Below are 14,445 nucleotides of genomic sequence, written 5' to 3' on the forward strand. Positions count from 1 at the left end.
CACCGGTCCTGGAAGCACTGCAATACCAGGTCAATGCATGGAGTGGATGGAGCACGCTCCGGTTCCACCACCCAATACCAAAAAGAATCTGCTCAATATAGACCTCCTATGGAGGACATATCAGAGACAATTACCCTGGGGAGCTCGCCTACGTGGTCACTCTGCTTCCCCTGCCAGGTAAGTATCATGCAGACAGTGGCACTGGGCAGATTTGGAGCCCCAGAGCACACTGCTGCCTCAGTGCCACCTGGCCCCACACAGCTGAGCCCCTGCAACTGCCGGGGAGAAGTCACTTTTGCAAAGATGCCCAGTGCCCAGGACAGCACAATGTCCCTCACATGGAAGCTTACCCTGTCTGTGCGCAAGCCTGCCTCCACAGCAGCCCTGGCACTCAGGCCCCTGCTACACAAGCAGCCTTGCCACAGCAGCAGCAGGAGGAGCTGGTAAGGGTCCCTTTGTTGCTGAGTGCATGCCCTGTGACCACTCCCTGGTGACCCTCCCCCTCCCGCTGCTTGCCAGGACCTGTAGTCTGCCACAGGCTCAGGCTGGCGATGGGGTGGGAGGACTAGACCACACTCACCAGGGTGCTGCAGACACATAGCCATAATTATTGGCTACAACAACCAAAACAAGCCAATAGTCATTTCTCTTTTTATTGTTGCTGATCTGATAGCCAACCAATATGTCGGTGCACCCCTAGCAGATGACCCTGCCAACTCCACCAGAATTCACCGCCACAGTGGCACACACGCTCACTCCCCACTGCCAAATGTCATCAAAGTCCCATATCACGGGTCCGATCAAATGGTTCTGCAAGCCAGATCTGGCTCACAGGCCACAGTTGCCAATCATAGTATCGATGATCTCCCGAGGTCCCTTCCAGCCCTAATGTCTATGAAATCTATGAAATCATAGTACTTAGGGTCGGAAGGGACCTAAACAAATCATCAGGTCCGACCCTCTGCCCCGGGCAGGAACAGGTGCTGGGAGCATATCATCCCAGCCAAATATCTGTCCAGCCTCCTCTTGAAGACCCCCGAAGTAGGAGAGAACACCACCTCACTTGAGAGCCCATTCCAGAGCCTGGCAGCCCTAACTGTAATGTCTCCTGATGTCCACCCTGAACCTTCTCTCTAACAATTTGTGGCCGTTATTCCTAGTAACCCCTGGTGGTGCCCGGGGAAACAGAGCTTTCCCCAATTCCCTCTGGTCCCCCCTGCCGAGTTTGTAAACGGCCACCAGATCCCCTTTCAGTCTTCTCTTGTGGAAGCTGAATAGGTTCAGGCCCTTTCTTTAGCTTCTCTCCATAGGACCTGCCCTGCTGCCCCCTGACCATGTGAGTGGCCCTCCTCTAGACCCTCTCAATGCTAGTTGCATCCCTCTTGAAGTCCGGCGCCCAGAACTGGATGCAATACTCCAACTGTGGCCTGACCAGTGTCACATAGAGGGCAAGAAGGATCACCTCCCTGGACCTACTTGTGATGCATCTGTAGATGCACAACGAGGTGAGGTTAGCCTTACTGACTGCTTCCTCACATTGGTGGCTCATGTTCATCCTGGAGTCGACAATGATTCAAAGATGCCTTTCTGCCATCGTGTTAACAAGAAGGGTGTTCGCCAGCCTATACATGTGTTGCTGGTTCCTTCTCCCTAGATACAGCACCTTGTACTTGTCTGCATTGGATTCCATCCTATTATCATCCGCCCACCTCCGTAATTTGTCTAGATCTAGCTGGATTCTGTCCCTCCCCTCCAGCGTGCCCACCTCACCCCACAACTTGATGTTGTCAGCAAATTTGGACAATGTGCATTCCACACCCACATCCAGATCGCTGATAAAAGATGCTGAACAGTACAGGCCACAGGACTGAGCCCTGGGGGACTCCACTGCCCACATCCCTCCAAGTCGAAAATAACCCATCCACCACCACTCTCTGGGTGCAACCATTTAGCCAATCTGCCACCCATCTGACCGTGTTAGCATCAATGCCGCAGTCACCCATTTTTTTTTTTAAGAGAATGTGGTGGTAAGCCATGTCAAAGGGATTCTTAAAGTTCAGGAAGAAGACATCCACCCCGACACCCTCGTCCAGGGACTTTGTGACCTGATCATAAAAAGAAACCCAGTTTGTCAGGCAGGACCTGCCCTCCATGAACCCATATTGGTTGCCCCTAAGCATTATCTCCCCTGCTGGGCCCTTGCAGATGTACTCCTTGATAATTTTCTCAAAGGTCTTCCTGAGGACCAAGGTAAGACTGACTGGCCTGTAATTGCCAGGGTCCTCTTTTCTCCCCTTCTTTTAAATGTGGACCACATTGGCCCTTTTCCAATCCTCTGGTACCTAGCCAGTGCCCACGAGCGCTCACAGAGCTGTGCCAGGGCGCCACTATGACCCCTGCCAATTTCCCACTATGACCCCCATTTGTTCTTAATGGATGAGGAGCTTTAGGAAAATACATGTTGAGGCAATCTAAAACATACAGTTAGTCATGCAGTCTACACCAGCCCACAGTAAAGAGGTCAATAAGCTCCAATGCCATGCTATGATAAGGAAAAAGGTAAGACACTGATTATGGTAACCACATCAGTACAGAGTTGTAAGGTGGCAAGACAGTTTTAGACAGCGGTTTTAGCAGGCAGTGTACAGTTGCTGGGGTAGGGAACATTCAAAAGCATCAATAGTCTTTGTAGGTCTAGGATGTGTGTGCTGGAGTTGGGCAGAGGATTCAGTCCACCTCCTTGCTCTCACTTCTGATGAGTGACTCAATCAGGTATCTTCATACTGGTGATTGCCTGTGATGCACTTAACATACATGTTCCTTGACCATCAAATGGTATCAAAAACCATCAGTTTTGTATAGTGGCAGGGTACTCTGCAGGCTCATAGAACACTCTTGCTCAAGTCCCACCCGCCAAGTGCTCCAGTGACCTGTTCCTGCTACTGATGTCATGCTGAACCAAATGAGGCTGGCAGCCAGCCACCTGAAATTGCAGACTTGCAGAGCAATAAAACTTTTTTCCTAGAAAATATGGCCTCTTTTGGCTCCTTATTTTTCAAGGTGCTAGAAAACTGTATTGACTTCTTGTCAGCACATGCTCGACAAGGTAAGAAGGCATAGGATATGTGTAGAAGCAGCCTGCATGCCTAGAAGGTATCTGATCATGCTTATCACCCTCCTGCATGGTTGGGGCTGAGATATCTAGCATCTGCCATACGATCCTCGCCAAGTCCCATTATTGACAGAAAGGCTGACTTTGCCAAGGGCAAACTGATGCAAAACAAACCTAACTTATTTGGCCCTCTTAAGACGAACTTGCAAAGCCTGAGCAATTTGCCTCCTTTGTCCTGGAAGTCTGCAAAGGCAACCATCTGTGTAGTTAGAGCAGCGATTTTCAACCTTGTTTCATTTGCAGACCCCAAAAAAGTTTTGAATGAGGACCCCTTTGAATTGTAAGTTATGTATTCACATACTTTTGACTGATCATAGTTTGGATTCTACCGAAATCATGATTTCATGGAAAACGCGGAATCCAGCATTGCCCGCAAAAGTGCGCAATGTCCATAAAATCGGGGGGGGGATGGAATCAACAAAAAAACCCAATGTACTGAAAATAAGATGCTGGCTCCTCAAGGGAGCCAGCAGTCCTCACGGCATGGGGAAGATGGTAGGGGGGACTGCTGGCACACATGGGAGCACATGATGGCTGCCGCCCTCACTCCTCACTGCTGACTGGCTGAAAGGGCTGCCTGTCATGCAGCCTCACCCCTCGCTACCAATCAGTGATGAGGGGCAGGGCCATAAGATGGACATCCCTTACAGCCAATCAGCAGCAAGGGACAGAACCACCAGGATCCCTTGGCCAGAGGCATGGGGTAGTCCCAGCCACGGTAAGCACTTGAAAACAGCAAGCAGCCCTGCGATCTGCCCATGAAATTGGCCAGCTGCATCCTCAAGTTGGGTAGACCCCTAATCATTGTCATATTTTGCAGGCCCCTTAGATATACTCTGCAGACTACAGGTTGAAAACCACTGAACTAGAGGAAAGACAACTATCTCACCAGCTGGGATCCTGGTTTTCCCTGTTTAAAAAAAAAAAAAAAAATCACAAATTCTCTGATAAAAAACCCAAGATCTGTGATTAAAATTAAAGCCCCCCCCACCAGCCCTGTTAGTGCCCCTCACTGCCCCCCACACAGCCTCCCAAGTCCTGTTCGTGCCCCTTACCCCCACACACAGTCCCCCAGCCCCACACACACAGGCACGGGCACAGACACACCCCAGCAGGTGGGTGTGTGGGGAGATGTAGGGGAAGGAAGGGATTGGGGAGGCAGATCAAGCATGTGGGGGAGAAGCCTCCATGGTGATTGCCTCCACTGTACCTCTGCGTACACACAGTGGCTACCAGCACCACCGCACTGCTACTGCCATACATCCCATGCTGCTTGCCCAGAGCAGGGCCAAGGTGGCAAGGGCAGTAGTGTCCCTCTGCAGGCTGCACACACCTACCTTGCTGGGGGAGGCTGACATGCAGCGGCTGTCACCGTACCATGTACGTTGCGGTTTTCCCTCCACCAGCCGTGAGCAAATGGCACACAGTGCAGTGGTGGTGGTGCAGTAGTGGTGGCAGCCACCACGTCAGCTGCCCCTCCTCCTAGCCAGGCGGACATGTGCAGCTCGCAGAGGAACACCACTACCCTTGCCCCCCCAGCCCTGCTCCTGGCAGCAGGCACAGAGTGAGCTGAGCTGAGGGGTTGGTGCCCCAGGGCACACTCTTTTCCCCTCCCCCCATCCCTGCCTGCCTGGGTTGAGGGAGGGAAAGTTGTTGGGCAAATTCCCACCATGAGTGCCCGCCAGCTGGCAGACACTCCATATCTTCCCCCAACACATCCCCACTCCCACAGCTTCCCCCCCAGCCCTCCTCCACTTACCTCCAAGAACAAAGAGGCAGCCTCCGTTAAATCAGTGTCAGGTCCTGCCGTTTCCCCCTCTCCCTTCCCCTCCAGGCAGGGCTGGGAATTTCCCGCCCCTTTTGCAAACAGCTCTTGCAGGCTGGAACTCAGAAAGCCTGCAGAGCTCTTTGCAAAAGGGGCATATCCACAGGTTTCCCTGCTTTTGCAAAAGGGGCATATCCACAGGTTTCCCTGCTAAGAGGGAAAAAATCCATGTTTTCGCCAATTACCGTATTTTTCGGACCATAAGACGCACCTGACCATAAGACGCACCCCTCCTGGAGCCTCAGTCTCCGCGGCAGCGAGTCCCTCCTTCGGACTCCTGCCCCGTCTGTTCCGGCCGGCCATTTTTATTGCCGGCTCCCGGCCACCAGCACGGGCGCCGGCTTCCAGTCTAAACAAGCGGCGCATGTCCCGCTCGGGCTCCGCCGCCTCCGCGGGCAAGCTCCGCCCCGTCTCCCCGGGACACACACCTTCAGACCATAAGACGCACCCTCGTTTTCCCCCCACTTTTGGGGGGAAAAAAGTGCGTCTTATGGTCCGAAAAATACGGTAAACTGGGAAATCTATTGCTTTCTCTGTTTTTCCATGGGAAGCAGAAAACCCAAATCCCTGCTCATCAGGTAAAGAAGAATTTCCTCCAGTCTGGAGGCTGTTTCTAGGCAGCCCTTTTGCTCCAGGGACATGGGGACCCATATCTTTTGAGCAAACAAGAACAACAAACAGGGCAGTTTGCAAGCAGTCTGCTGAGAAGAAGAGGAAGAGAAAGAGGAGACAGGTACCAGACACTAGGCAATAGATCCTAGTCCTGGAAGGTAAGCGAGCCAAGGCTGTCTGTTTGGCTTGGTGAGTGTATGTGTGTTTCGGCATGTGTTCTGAGCAGCTGGGAGTGCTACTAGAACAGGGGTGGGCAAAATGCAGCCCGTGGGCCAGATGCGGCCCACCAAGCCATTCTATCCAGCCCGTGGGACCCCTAAAAAATAAAGAAAATTAATATTTATCTGCCCCTGGCTATCTGTCATGCAGCCCTCGATGGCTTGCCAAAACTCAGTAAGCGGCCCTCTGCCCAAAATTATGGCACACCCCTGTGCTGAAAGATGAGTGGTTGCTGCCTGTGTCTGTGTTCCCTCCCTAACAAGGGAGCAAAGCACGCCTAGGCACAGAGGGGTATAAAAGGAGATTCCCTGAGCAACCAAGGATCATGCAAACAGGAACAGCATACAGGGCAGTTTGTAAGCAGTTCGTAGATCAGTTTGCCACTCCCTTCTTTGAAGGGAAGCCTTTAACTTGAGTCCTTTCTTTAATTAAGAGGAGCTAACCTATATATTTAGCATAAGTATCTAAAACAGAGCAGTTAGATCAATACTTATGTCCCTTGTTTAACTAGAAGCCAGAGTGAGTGGGGAGTTCACTAGGGAGTTTGCCCAGAAGCTTTCCCTCTCATATTCTTTCACTGTAAGCTTGGTGAGAGGAAGCAGGTTACCAGGGAAAAGGGAACCTTTTGGGACCAAGGAGCAGTGAACAGGCCAGCTTAAACTAATGCTTGCGAGGAAAGAGAGGGACAGGAAAGAGGTAGGCTACTGATTTAAGAGACCCAGAGAGATGGCTCTAGGATGTCGCACTGCCAGAGCGTTGCAAGGTTTCTGCTCAGGTCCTGGTTTGGTGCTGTGGGGACTATGGTTTCCAGTTTCCTCCCAGTGACAGTCAAGTTGAAGAGTGCCTGTGATGTGAGCTGTGCCTCCTGATGGTTCATCAGGGACCACACAAGAGAGCTACAAGAGGAGATGTCAAGGCTCCAAAGCATCTGCAGCCACGAGGAGTTCATTAATTCAATGCTAAAAGAGACCTCTAGGACTGCAGAAGGACTACCAGAGGCAGTGCTGAAGAAGAAAGTGGATATGGACTCCCAACGAAGGTAGAAGCTGGAAGCTTATGACATCTGGCAGCAAGCACAAGTCTTCACCCTCACCTGCAGTGGTTTGGCTGGAAAACAGATATGGAGCCCTACCAACAGAGGAGAAGGAGCACATTCCATCAGTGGAAGAGGCCACATCTGCCCATTCCCCAAGCCCCAGTCCAGGGAAGGCACAGGGAATTTTTCCCCACCACTGCACTCCCTACAGCTTCCCCAAATCAAGATCACCCCAGTCTGGTTAGGCCTGGAGAACAGCTGAAAGCCTGTAGACTCCCTCTCCCAATGCTAGAAATGAACACCTGTCCTTGTTCTGTGTCTCAGTGCAGCAACAGGCACCAGTGCTGAAGCTCTCAGTGCAAGGAATCAATGCATTTGCTCTATACTTCACAACCAGCACCTATTAATCATAGGAGTATTCAGGCAATTGTCCTTATGCTTTTCTAGTCGGAAAAGAAACAATTTTCCAAACTGGTAATTAGGTCCAGGGAACTCAGAGCCTTGTCAAGATACACACAGTGCCATCAAGGCTTACAGCAGGAGGGCAACGAGTAACTTTGCCCCAAGATGCACGTCTTCCTCCTAAAACTGTCACAAAGCCTGAACTCACTAGGACCACTTTGGAATGAATGACAAGGATAGCCTTCTCCTAAAACAATTCTTCCTGGAGAATTAGTGTCCAACTGAAGGCCTGTACTCTGTGGTCTGAGGCTTATTATAAAGATTCACCCACAAGATAAACAGAGTCTACACTCCAAAACCCAGGAAGAGAAAGCCCTGAAACCAGCATATGTCCTTGGGACATACACATCCACTGAGGTTATAGTTCCATCCAAAGCCATATCTTAAAACCAAGCAACCTGAGGGAAGCTAAGCCAGTGCTAAAAAAGGGAAGAAAAATGGCACTTCATGTAATGCAGATTGACAGATTGGAACAAAGAAAAAAAACCAAGAAAAATAAGAAAAAGAAAACTAAAAGTAGCTGGAAAAAAAGGATAGAACAGACTGGCTCCAAACATGGCTATGGGCCAAGACCATAGTTAGAAACAGACTGCAGAAGCTGTCTCAAGCCAAGGAGTTTGAGAGGAACTGAGGAGCAAATATAAACTGCCCTTCAGACCCTCAGTATGGAGCACGAGGAAAGGCAGGATTTAAATTGACAGCAGGGATTTGCTATGAAAAAAAAACTAGATTTTTATCACTGAAAAAAAATCTACATATATATTGGATTAACACTATCTTTCTAAAGCTCCTGCCACAAGAACTGTCTCTTGTATCTAGAATCAAGCTGAATAATATATGAATACTAGTCAATAATTATTTTCAAGGACATCTCAGAAGAGGTCTCCTCCTTATCCTAAGTTTATAATACCCAGGCCCCTGATGCACATTCATTTAATGTCACAATGGCAGGAAGCATGTGCAAGGCAGAAGTCACGACTGTTGGGATCAGATCCCAATTGTGCCATTACTACTTGTCAGTGCAGGGGGAGCCTAGGATCATACTTGAACTAGGTCTGGTAAAGTCTGGGCCCCAGGCTGACAATCAACTGACTGTTGGGGCCAGCCCTGGACCACACCAGACCAGATTCAAGTCCCGGACTGTAGTCTGGGGGCTGGAGCTGAATAATATACGGCAGCTGACAATCAGTTGATTCTTGGTCCTGGCTGGGATAGTCTCAGTATGAGACTGGGGCTGTGCAGGCCAAGTCTACAATCAACTGATTATCAGCTCTGGCCATGCTGCCAAGTGAAGCGATCAGATTAGAGGCTCCTGACAGGAGCAGGGAACAAAGACAGGATAATGGGCTTCCACTGGGAACTTTGAACCGCACCCCTGTGCCAGGCAGCCTGGGTGCAGGGTTTAAAGTCCCAGTAGGGAAGCATTCTTTAAAGCTCCCTGTGAGAAGAGATCCAAAGTGCAGGGCACAGGCAACTATGGAGTTGACAGCTCTCAGCTCCCCATGCCCCACACCATGAAGCAGCACCCACAGCTGTGGAGCACAGCTCCCAGCTGACTCCCTGCTGCTCCTATGGAAACTTAAGGATGCATTGAGCCCGAGATCAGACAGACACTACCAGATGCAGTGCTCATGGCATCCCCGCTACCAATCTGCCTCTAGAAATCAGATAGAAGTACCAGGTCCAGGACCCAATGCCACCCCCTAGACCAATCCCACTGATCAGGCAGAGGATAGCTGTGGCTGCCCTATGCCAGATCTCTATGCTCAGCTGAGTGTCAAAATCCATCATGGGTCAGTCCCTACATGCCAAACATTCCATTTAAGTTATGATACAAACAATCCACAAAGATGTGACACATTGCTATATTATCATATAGTTCATTTGCTATATTATCATACCATAACTAGGCTTTAACTTGTGGCCAGATTTTTATGGTGCAATTAACCACTTAATTGTATCTAAAATGTAATATGTGCCAAGGCCCCAATAAAATTGAGGGGTGGTGTTGTAGTGCACTCAGGTGCCCTGCGCCTAAGAGCAGAGACTGCTCTGGGGAGACCCCTAGTGGCAGAAAGGGGGAGGCTCAGCTGCCAGTCACCAGGGCTGCACAGGTGCTGGTTGCCGGGGCAACTGGTAAAACCAGCTGACCAGAAAGAGGCTTATCCCTTCTTAAGCCCAGGTAGAAGGCCAGGAGGGCAGTCCCTCTCCAGCAGCCGTGGGAGTAGGGACTCACCTCGGACAGTCAGAGGGGAGGACTCTGGCATTGAAAGCATCCCCTGGTCACTGCTGAGAGATCGGAAGAGCGTCGTGTAGGGCTCCCCCCCGCTCCCTCACTCTCTAGTAGGGAGTAGGTTTTTGTTTGACCAGACAGTCTAGTTTTTATGTTGTAGCCCCAGGGGCTTTATGTTTACTGTTTTGACCGGAGGACCGGGCAAGGCTATTAGGGGTGGAGGAGGCCTCATAGGAGCTCCACAATAGCGTGGGGTCTCCTGGCACCAGAGAGGGCGCAGCTTTGTTTGGGGGCGTATTGGCCCCAGCCCCGGAGCTAGGGGGGTGCGGCGAGAAGCCCCGGAGCTAGGGGGCCATGGGGAGCCCCAGAGAGAGAGAAGGGGGCCGCGGGGAGCCCCAGAGAGAGAGAAGGGGGCCGCGGGGAGCCCCAGAGAGAGAGAAGGGGGCAGCAAGGAGCCCCGAGAGAGAAAGGGGCAGCAAGGAGCCCCAGAGCGAGCAAGGGGGGGAGGGCAGTGAGGAGCCCTGGGAGTAAAGAGGAGGGGCCAGAACATAACAAGGCCCAGGTCAAACCACATCAACTCCATCTGCAAGGCTTGGGCTGCGGTGTAGGGGAGGAAAAAGGAGCCGCAGGTAGTGCCCCCTGTCACCAGGGCGCGGAAAAATGGGTAGCCTCCCGCTGATTACAACCATCTTCTAATCAAGTAAGATCAAGGCATGGCAAGTGAGTATGCAGGCGGTTGGCCCATTACAGGAGGGCAGGGCCACTCCCAGAAAGGCTCCAATATTGATACTCCTGTCACAGGTGGTTTTGAAGAAACAACTCCAAGACTAGAAGTAACTGATAAAGCCGTATAGAAACCTACCCTTCAGAGCTATATTTTACCGTACCTGCTCATTCAGCCAACTATTTTAAGTATTCTGGCACTATTTTAAAACTCCTAACAGACTACTATGGATGAAACAGTGTTCTGCTCCAAAATACTGGTAGACGGAAATAAAGAGACTTATACTGAAGTATTTGGTATATTTGTATTTGACAGGGATGACAGACAACTGCAGCTTTGCAAGCCAATCCTTCATTATCAAACAGCTTTTTGCAAAAGCTACAGTTACTTCCCTCTTCCCCTCCCCACCCAGAAAAGAGCATAACCCAAAATGGTAGTATAAAGCTCTAAGGAAAAAATAAATGTCAGTTAATCTCACAGCCTGCAATACTGCTAACTTCAGTGAGGGCAAACACAATGATGCTTGCTGTTTCCTCTGCAGTGTTGTTGGTAGCTTGATTGTTTTCAGAAATAAAAAGCTGAATGGTAATGATACTTGGTCTCCAGGCCCAGCTCTATAAGATCTCAGACAGGATTCCATGTCATATATGAGAGTTCCTGCTATGAAACACAACTTCATGCAAGGAGCTTTAGTCATACAGTCCTCAGCATCCTCTTGTCCATCAGCCACATCGGTGATGAAGTGTGGGACTCCAAGTTTGGTGCTGAAATCCAGTCCAGCTCAGAGTATAGAAAGGTGTCTCAGACACTACCAGAGGTTCTTTTCTGCTATTTTTCTTTCCTTTTGTCTTTTTTACAAATTGTCTTTGTGTTACTTGTTATAATTCAGTACATCATGTAGCTTAGTTGTGTTCCCATTAAATCATACTCTTAACAACTCCCTCAAAAAGATTCATATGTTTAGGGTCCTGACTTCAAGACTTCCTGTACCCTTGGTTCTCACTAAACAAGGAGATTCAGAACCTAAATACAGCTTCAGCTGGAAGCACAACAGGAGAGTGTGGCAAAAAGCTAGAAGAAAGTACCTTGTGTAGGTGCACTGACTCCTGGAGAACACAAACACAAATGGACTGAACCTGGCTACATACTAACACATGAACAGGAAGGTGACATCCTGTCACCATGTTCTAAGAACAGAAGAAGGCATATAGGTAAATAGTCCATCAAGTCAGAGAAGGGTATAAAACAATGTAGGATAGCAGCTGGAGGCCTACCAAAATAGCCTGGAGATTAGACACAACCAATGCAACATTTCTATAACTTAACATCCTGCAAGGGGAGATTACTGCTGTTTCCAACACAAGTAAAGCCATCACCATCAAGTCAGTCAGTCACAAAATAATTACATTATGTGGATGAAGATCTTTATTAAGAAATCAATGCAATCCAGTTTGCAAAGTCAACTACTACTGCAGACCGCCTCTAAAGCAGTTGAGCCAAACTCTGAGGTAGGCAAGCTGCAAATTAGCCCCATGCTTTCCAATGCCACTCCAATTCCATTCCTCCACCAGATCTGTTGCTCTGCTTACTGCTTTCTTCTCTATGCTCCATGAGATCTGCTCTACTTCTTACTTCTTGCCCTATGCTCCCTGCTCAATCTGTTGTTTTGCTTTCTGCTTCCTGCTTTATTTCCCCTGCCTGATCTACTGCTCTGCTATCTGCTCCCACCTTATGCTCCCCATCTGATCTGCTGTTCTGCTTTCTGCTTCCTGCCCCATCTGCTGCTGTGCTGCTTGTTCCCTCCCCAGTCTGCTTCATGCCATAAAGCAGGGGTGGCCAATTATTTCAGTTGGAGGGCTGCTTAATGACTTTTGGTGAATGGTCAAGGTAGCTCTGCAATCTTGACTGGTGTCCTGCTCCCTGTTGGAACATGAAGTCCTGGCCCTGACCCTCTGACCTTTGCCACCAGAAGTCCCTCCCCCTGCCCTGGAGTACTCCTTTTGGGAGTCACCCAAGTCCCTTGCCACAGCTGATGGCAGGATGTGCAGCCAGCCCCATCCAGACCCATAGGGCACAGCTTCTGTCCAAGTCCTCAGCCACACATAGTTGCAGCATGTGAGGCCAGCCCAGCCTGACCCCACAGCGTGCAGCTCCCCACGCTCCCACTCCCTTTCCCACAACGGGGTCCCTGGCCCCGACCCAGTGGGGCCCTCACCTGCATTCCCAAGCTCACAGGCAGGGAGGCTGGGAACAGCCTTGGGGTGGCCAGGCACAAGCTCTGCCAGGCAGAGGCATCTTGTGTGTAGCACCCCCGGGCTTGGGGCTTGGGTGGGTCAGGCCAGGCTGGGGCAGGTTGGTGGGGAGTTTGAATGCTTAGCAACCAGAGCCCCACCACCTGCACAGAGGTGCCAGCTTGCAGAGGAGCCCTGAGGGCCAGACAGAATTGCCTGGTGGGCCAGATCCAGCTTGCCAGCTGTATTTTCCTGCCCCTGCCATACAGGTTGCCTGGGCCACTTGTGGCAGGCATACTGCAGGCTGGCCACCTCTGATTTGAATGACGTTTGAGAGTCAAGACAGGAGATAAAAAAGAAAAAAAAAATGCACAGCCTGGTCTTTGATTATGTCTGATCCGTTTTACCTGCATTTTGCTTCATGTATTTGTTAGCACACCCCAGTTGTACAATTACTCAATTAAAAATACAGGCCTTTATATGAAAACAAGTTATATATTAATCACATATGGTCTGACACAAGGTACAATACATATGAAATATGAAAAAAAAGGAAAGCTGTTGGTAGAGAAAAGGAGCAAAAATACCTTATAATCTTGATCTGGTAGCATGTTGAGTAAGAAGGTTACCATCTTCTGTGGAAATTCATATTTTATCGTCCAAAATAATAATTCCTCTAGAAAACATTTATGCTTCAAAACATCCATAATGGACTGATCTGCACAAAAATGTGGAGAAAGGAGATGGGGGAGGGAGTAAAAATGTCAGAATGATTTTAGGTTTCACTGGAATATTAAAAAACGTGATGCTTCTATCCTCTGTAACCTATTGGATTAGAAAAATCTAAGAATCAGAAATACCTTAATGCTACATCCTGCAGATACTGATAATAGTATTTATAAACTCCTGGGGAAAAAATAAATATGGTCAGTACTGTTTAGTTCCCAAGCCTATAATAGTTCGTGTACATAATCCCAAAGTCATCAGACAGCTTTCAGCTGCAAAAATCAGGCTCTTGCATAGGATCCAATTTGCCAGGCTTACACTAAATAATGACTTACTCAAAAAATACATGCATTGGACCAGATCTTCATGTAGTACTCAGCCTTGTGGCTCAGAGCAAGTGTACTTAACTATCACAGCTCCACTAGTTTCAAATGAAATTCAGAATTTTGCCTTTGAATTCAGTGAGGTTACTGATTGCATGTTCAACATAGGTGTGGCAAAATCTGACCTCCTATACACTGGACATTACCATTTATACTAGATTTAAAAAATTAATAATTTATATGATATATTTACCAGCTTCAAAGCTTTTTAAATAAAAATACTCCATGTCACAATTTATATCTTCAAAGCAATTTATATGCTAAATAATTTTAAGAGCAATCCTGTGAGGTGGTAGGAATTACTTCAGCCCTATAAATGGTTAAACTAAAGAATAAACCAAGTTCCCCAGAATTAACCCAATAAGGTAATGGTAGAACAAGGACCAGAATACACATTAATTTTACTTTCCCACCCCATTCTATTAGACCATATATTATGTTTAGTCTTCTTCAAAGCCAGGGTACTTAACAGTCCTGATAAACAGGCCATGTTTACTCTTCATATATAGAGAAATTTAGGCAAATAAACTGCTGCCTTGAACCTGTAGGAGTTAACGGGGCAGGGAGAGGGCTTCAGTACTACCCTTTCCCCATTCCTCCTTGGGATTTATCCCAGTCAGAGCAGAATTAAAATTCCAGTAGGAGGTCACCCCCATTCAAACAGGCTGTCCAGGAATGCTGAATCAGTTCACCTTTTGGCATAGCACCATCCCCTATAAGGCCAGCCACTACAAAAATTGAGGGCTGCACTGAATGGCTTTAGGCCCATTAGTAAAGCAGTAAAGCAGATGCATTTTACATCACAGTGCTCCAGGCTCAAGA

At 48.9% G+C, this 14,445-nt stretch overlaps 1 protein-coding gene across 1 annotated transcript in view; it reads right to left on the minus strand.

Annotated features, from left to right (window-relative positions):
• The window catches only part of UBR3 (ubiquitin protein ligase E3 component n-recognin 3 (putative)), a 239,638-nt gene that overhangs the window by 210,121 nt on the left and 15,072 nt on the right, over positions 1-14,445 (minus strand). The window contains exon 5 of the mRNA XM_019553730.1: positions 13,102-13,232. Coding sequence (XP_019409275.1) covers positions 13,102-13,232 — 131 coding nt within the window. The remainder of the gene's footprint in view (positions 1-13,101; positions 13,233-14,445) is intronic.

This window comes from Crocodylus porosus, unplaced genomic scaffold, assembly GCF_001723895.1.
Source record: "Crocodylus porosus isolate Cpor-Errol unplaced genomic scaffold, CroPor_comp1, whole genome shotgun sequence".
NCBI classification, from domain to species: Eukaryota; Metazoa; Chordata; order Crocodylia; family Crocodylidae; genus Crocodylus; species Crocodylus porosus.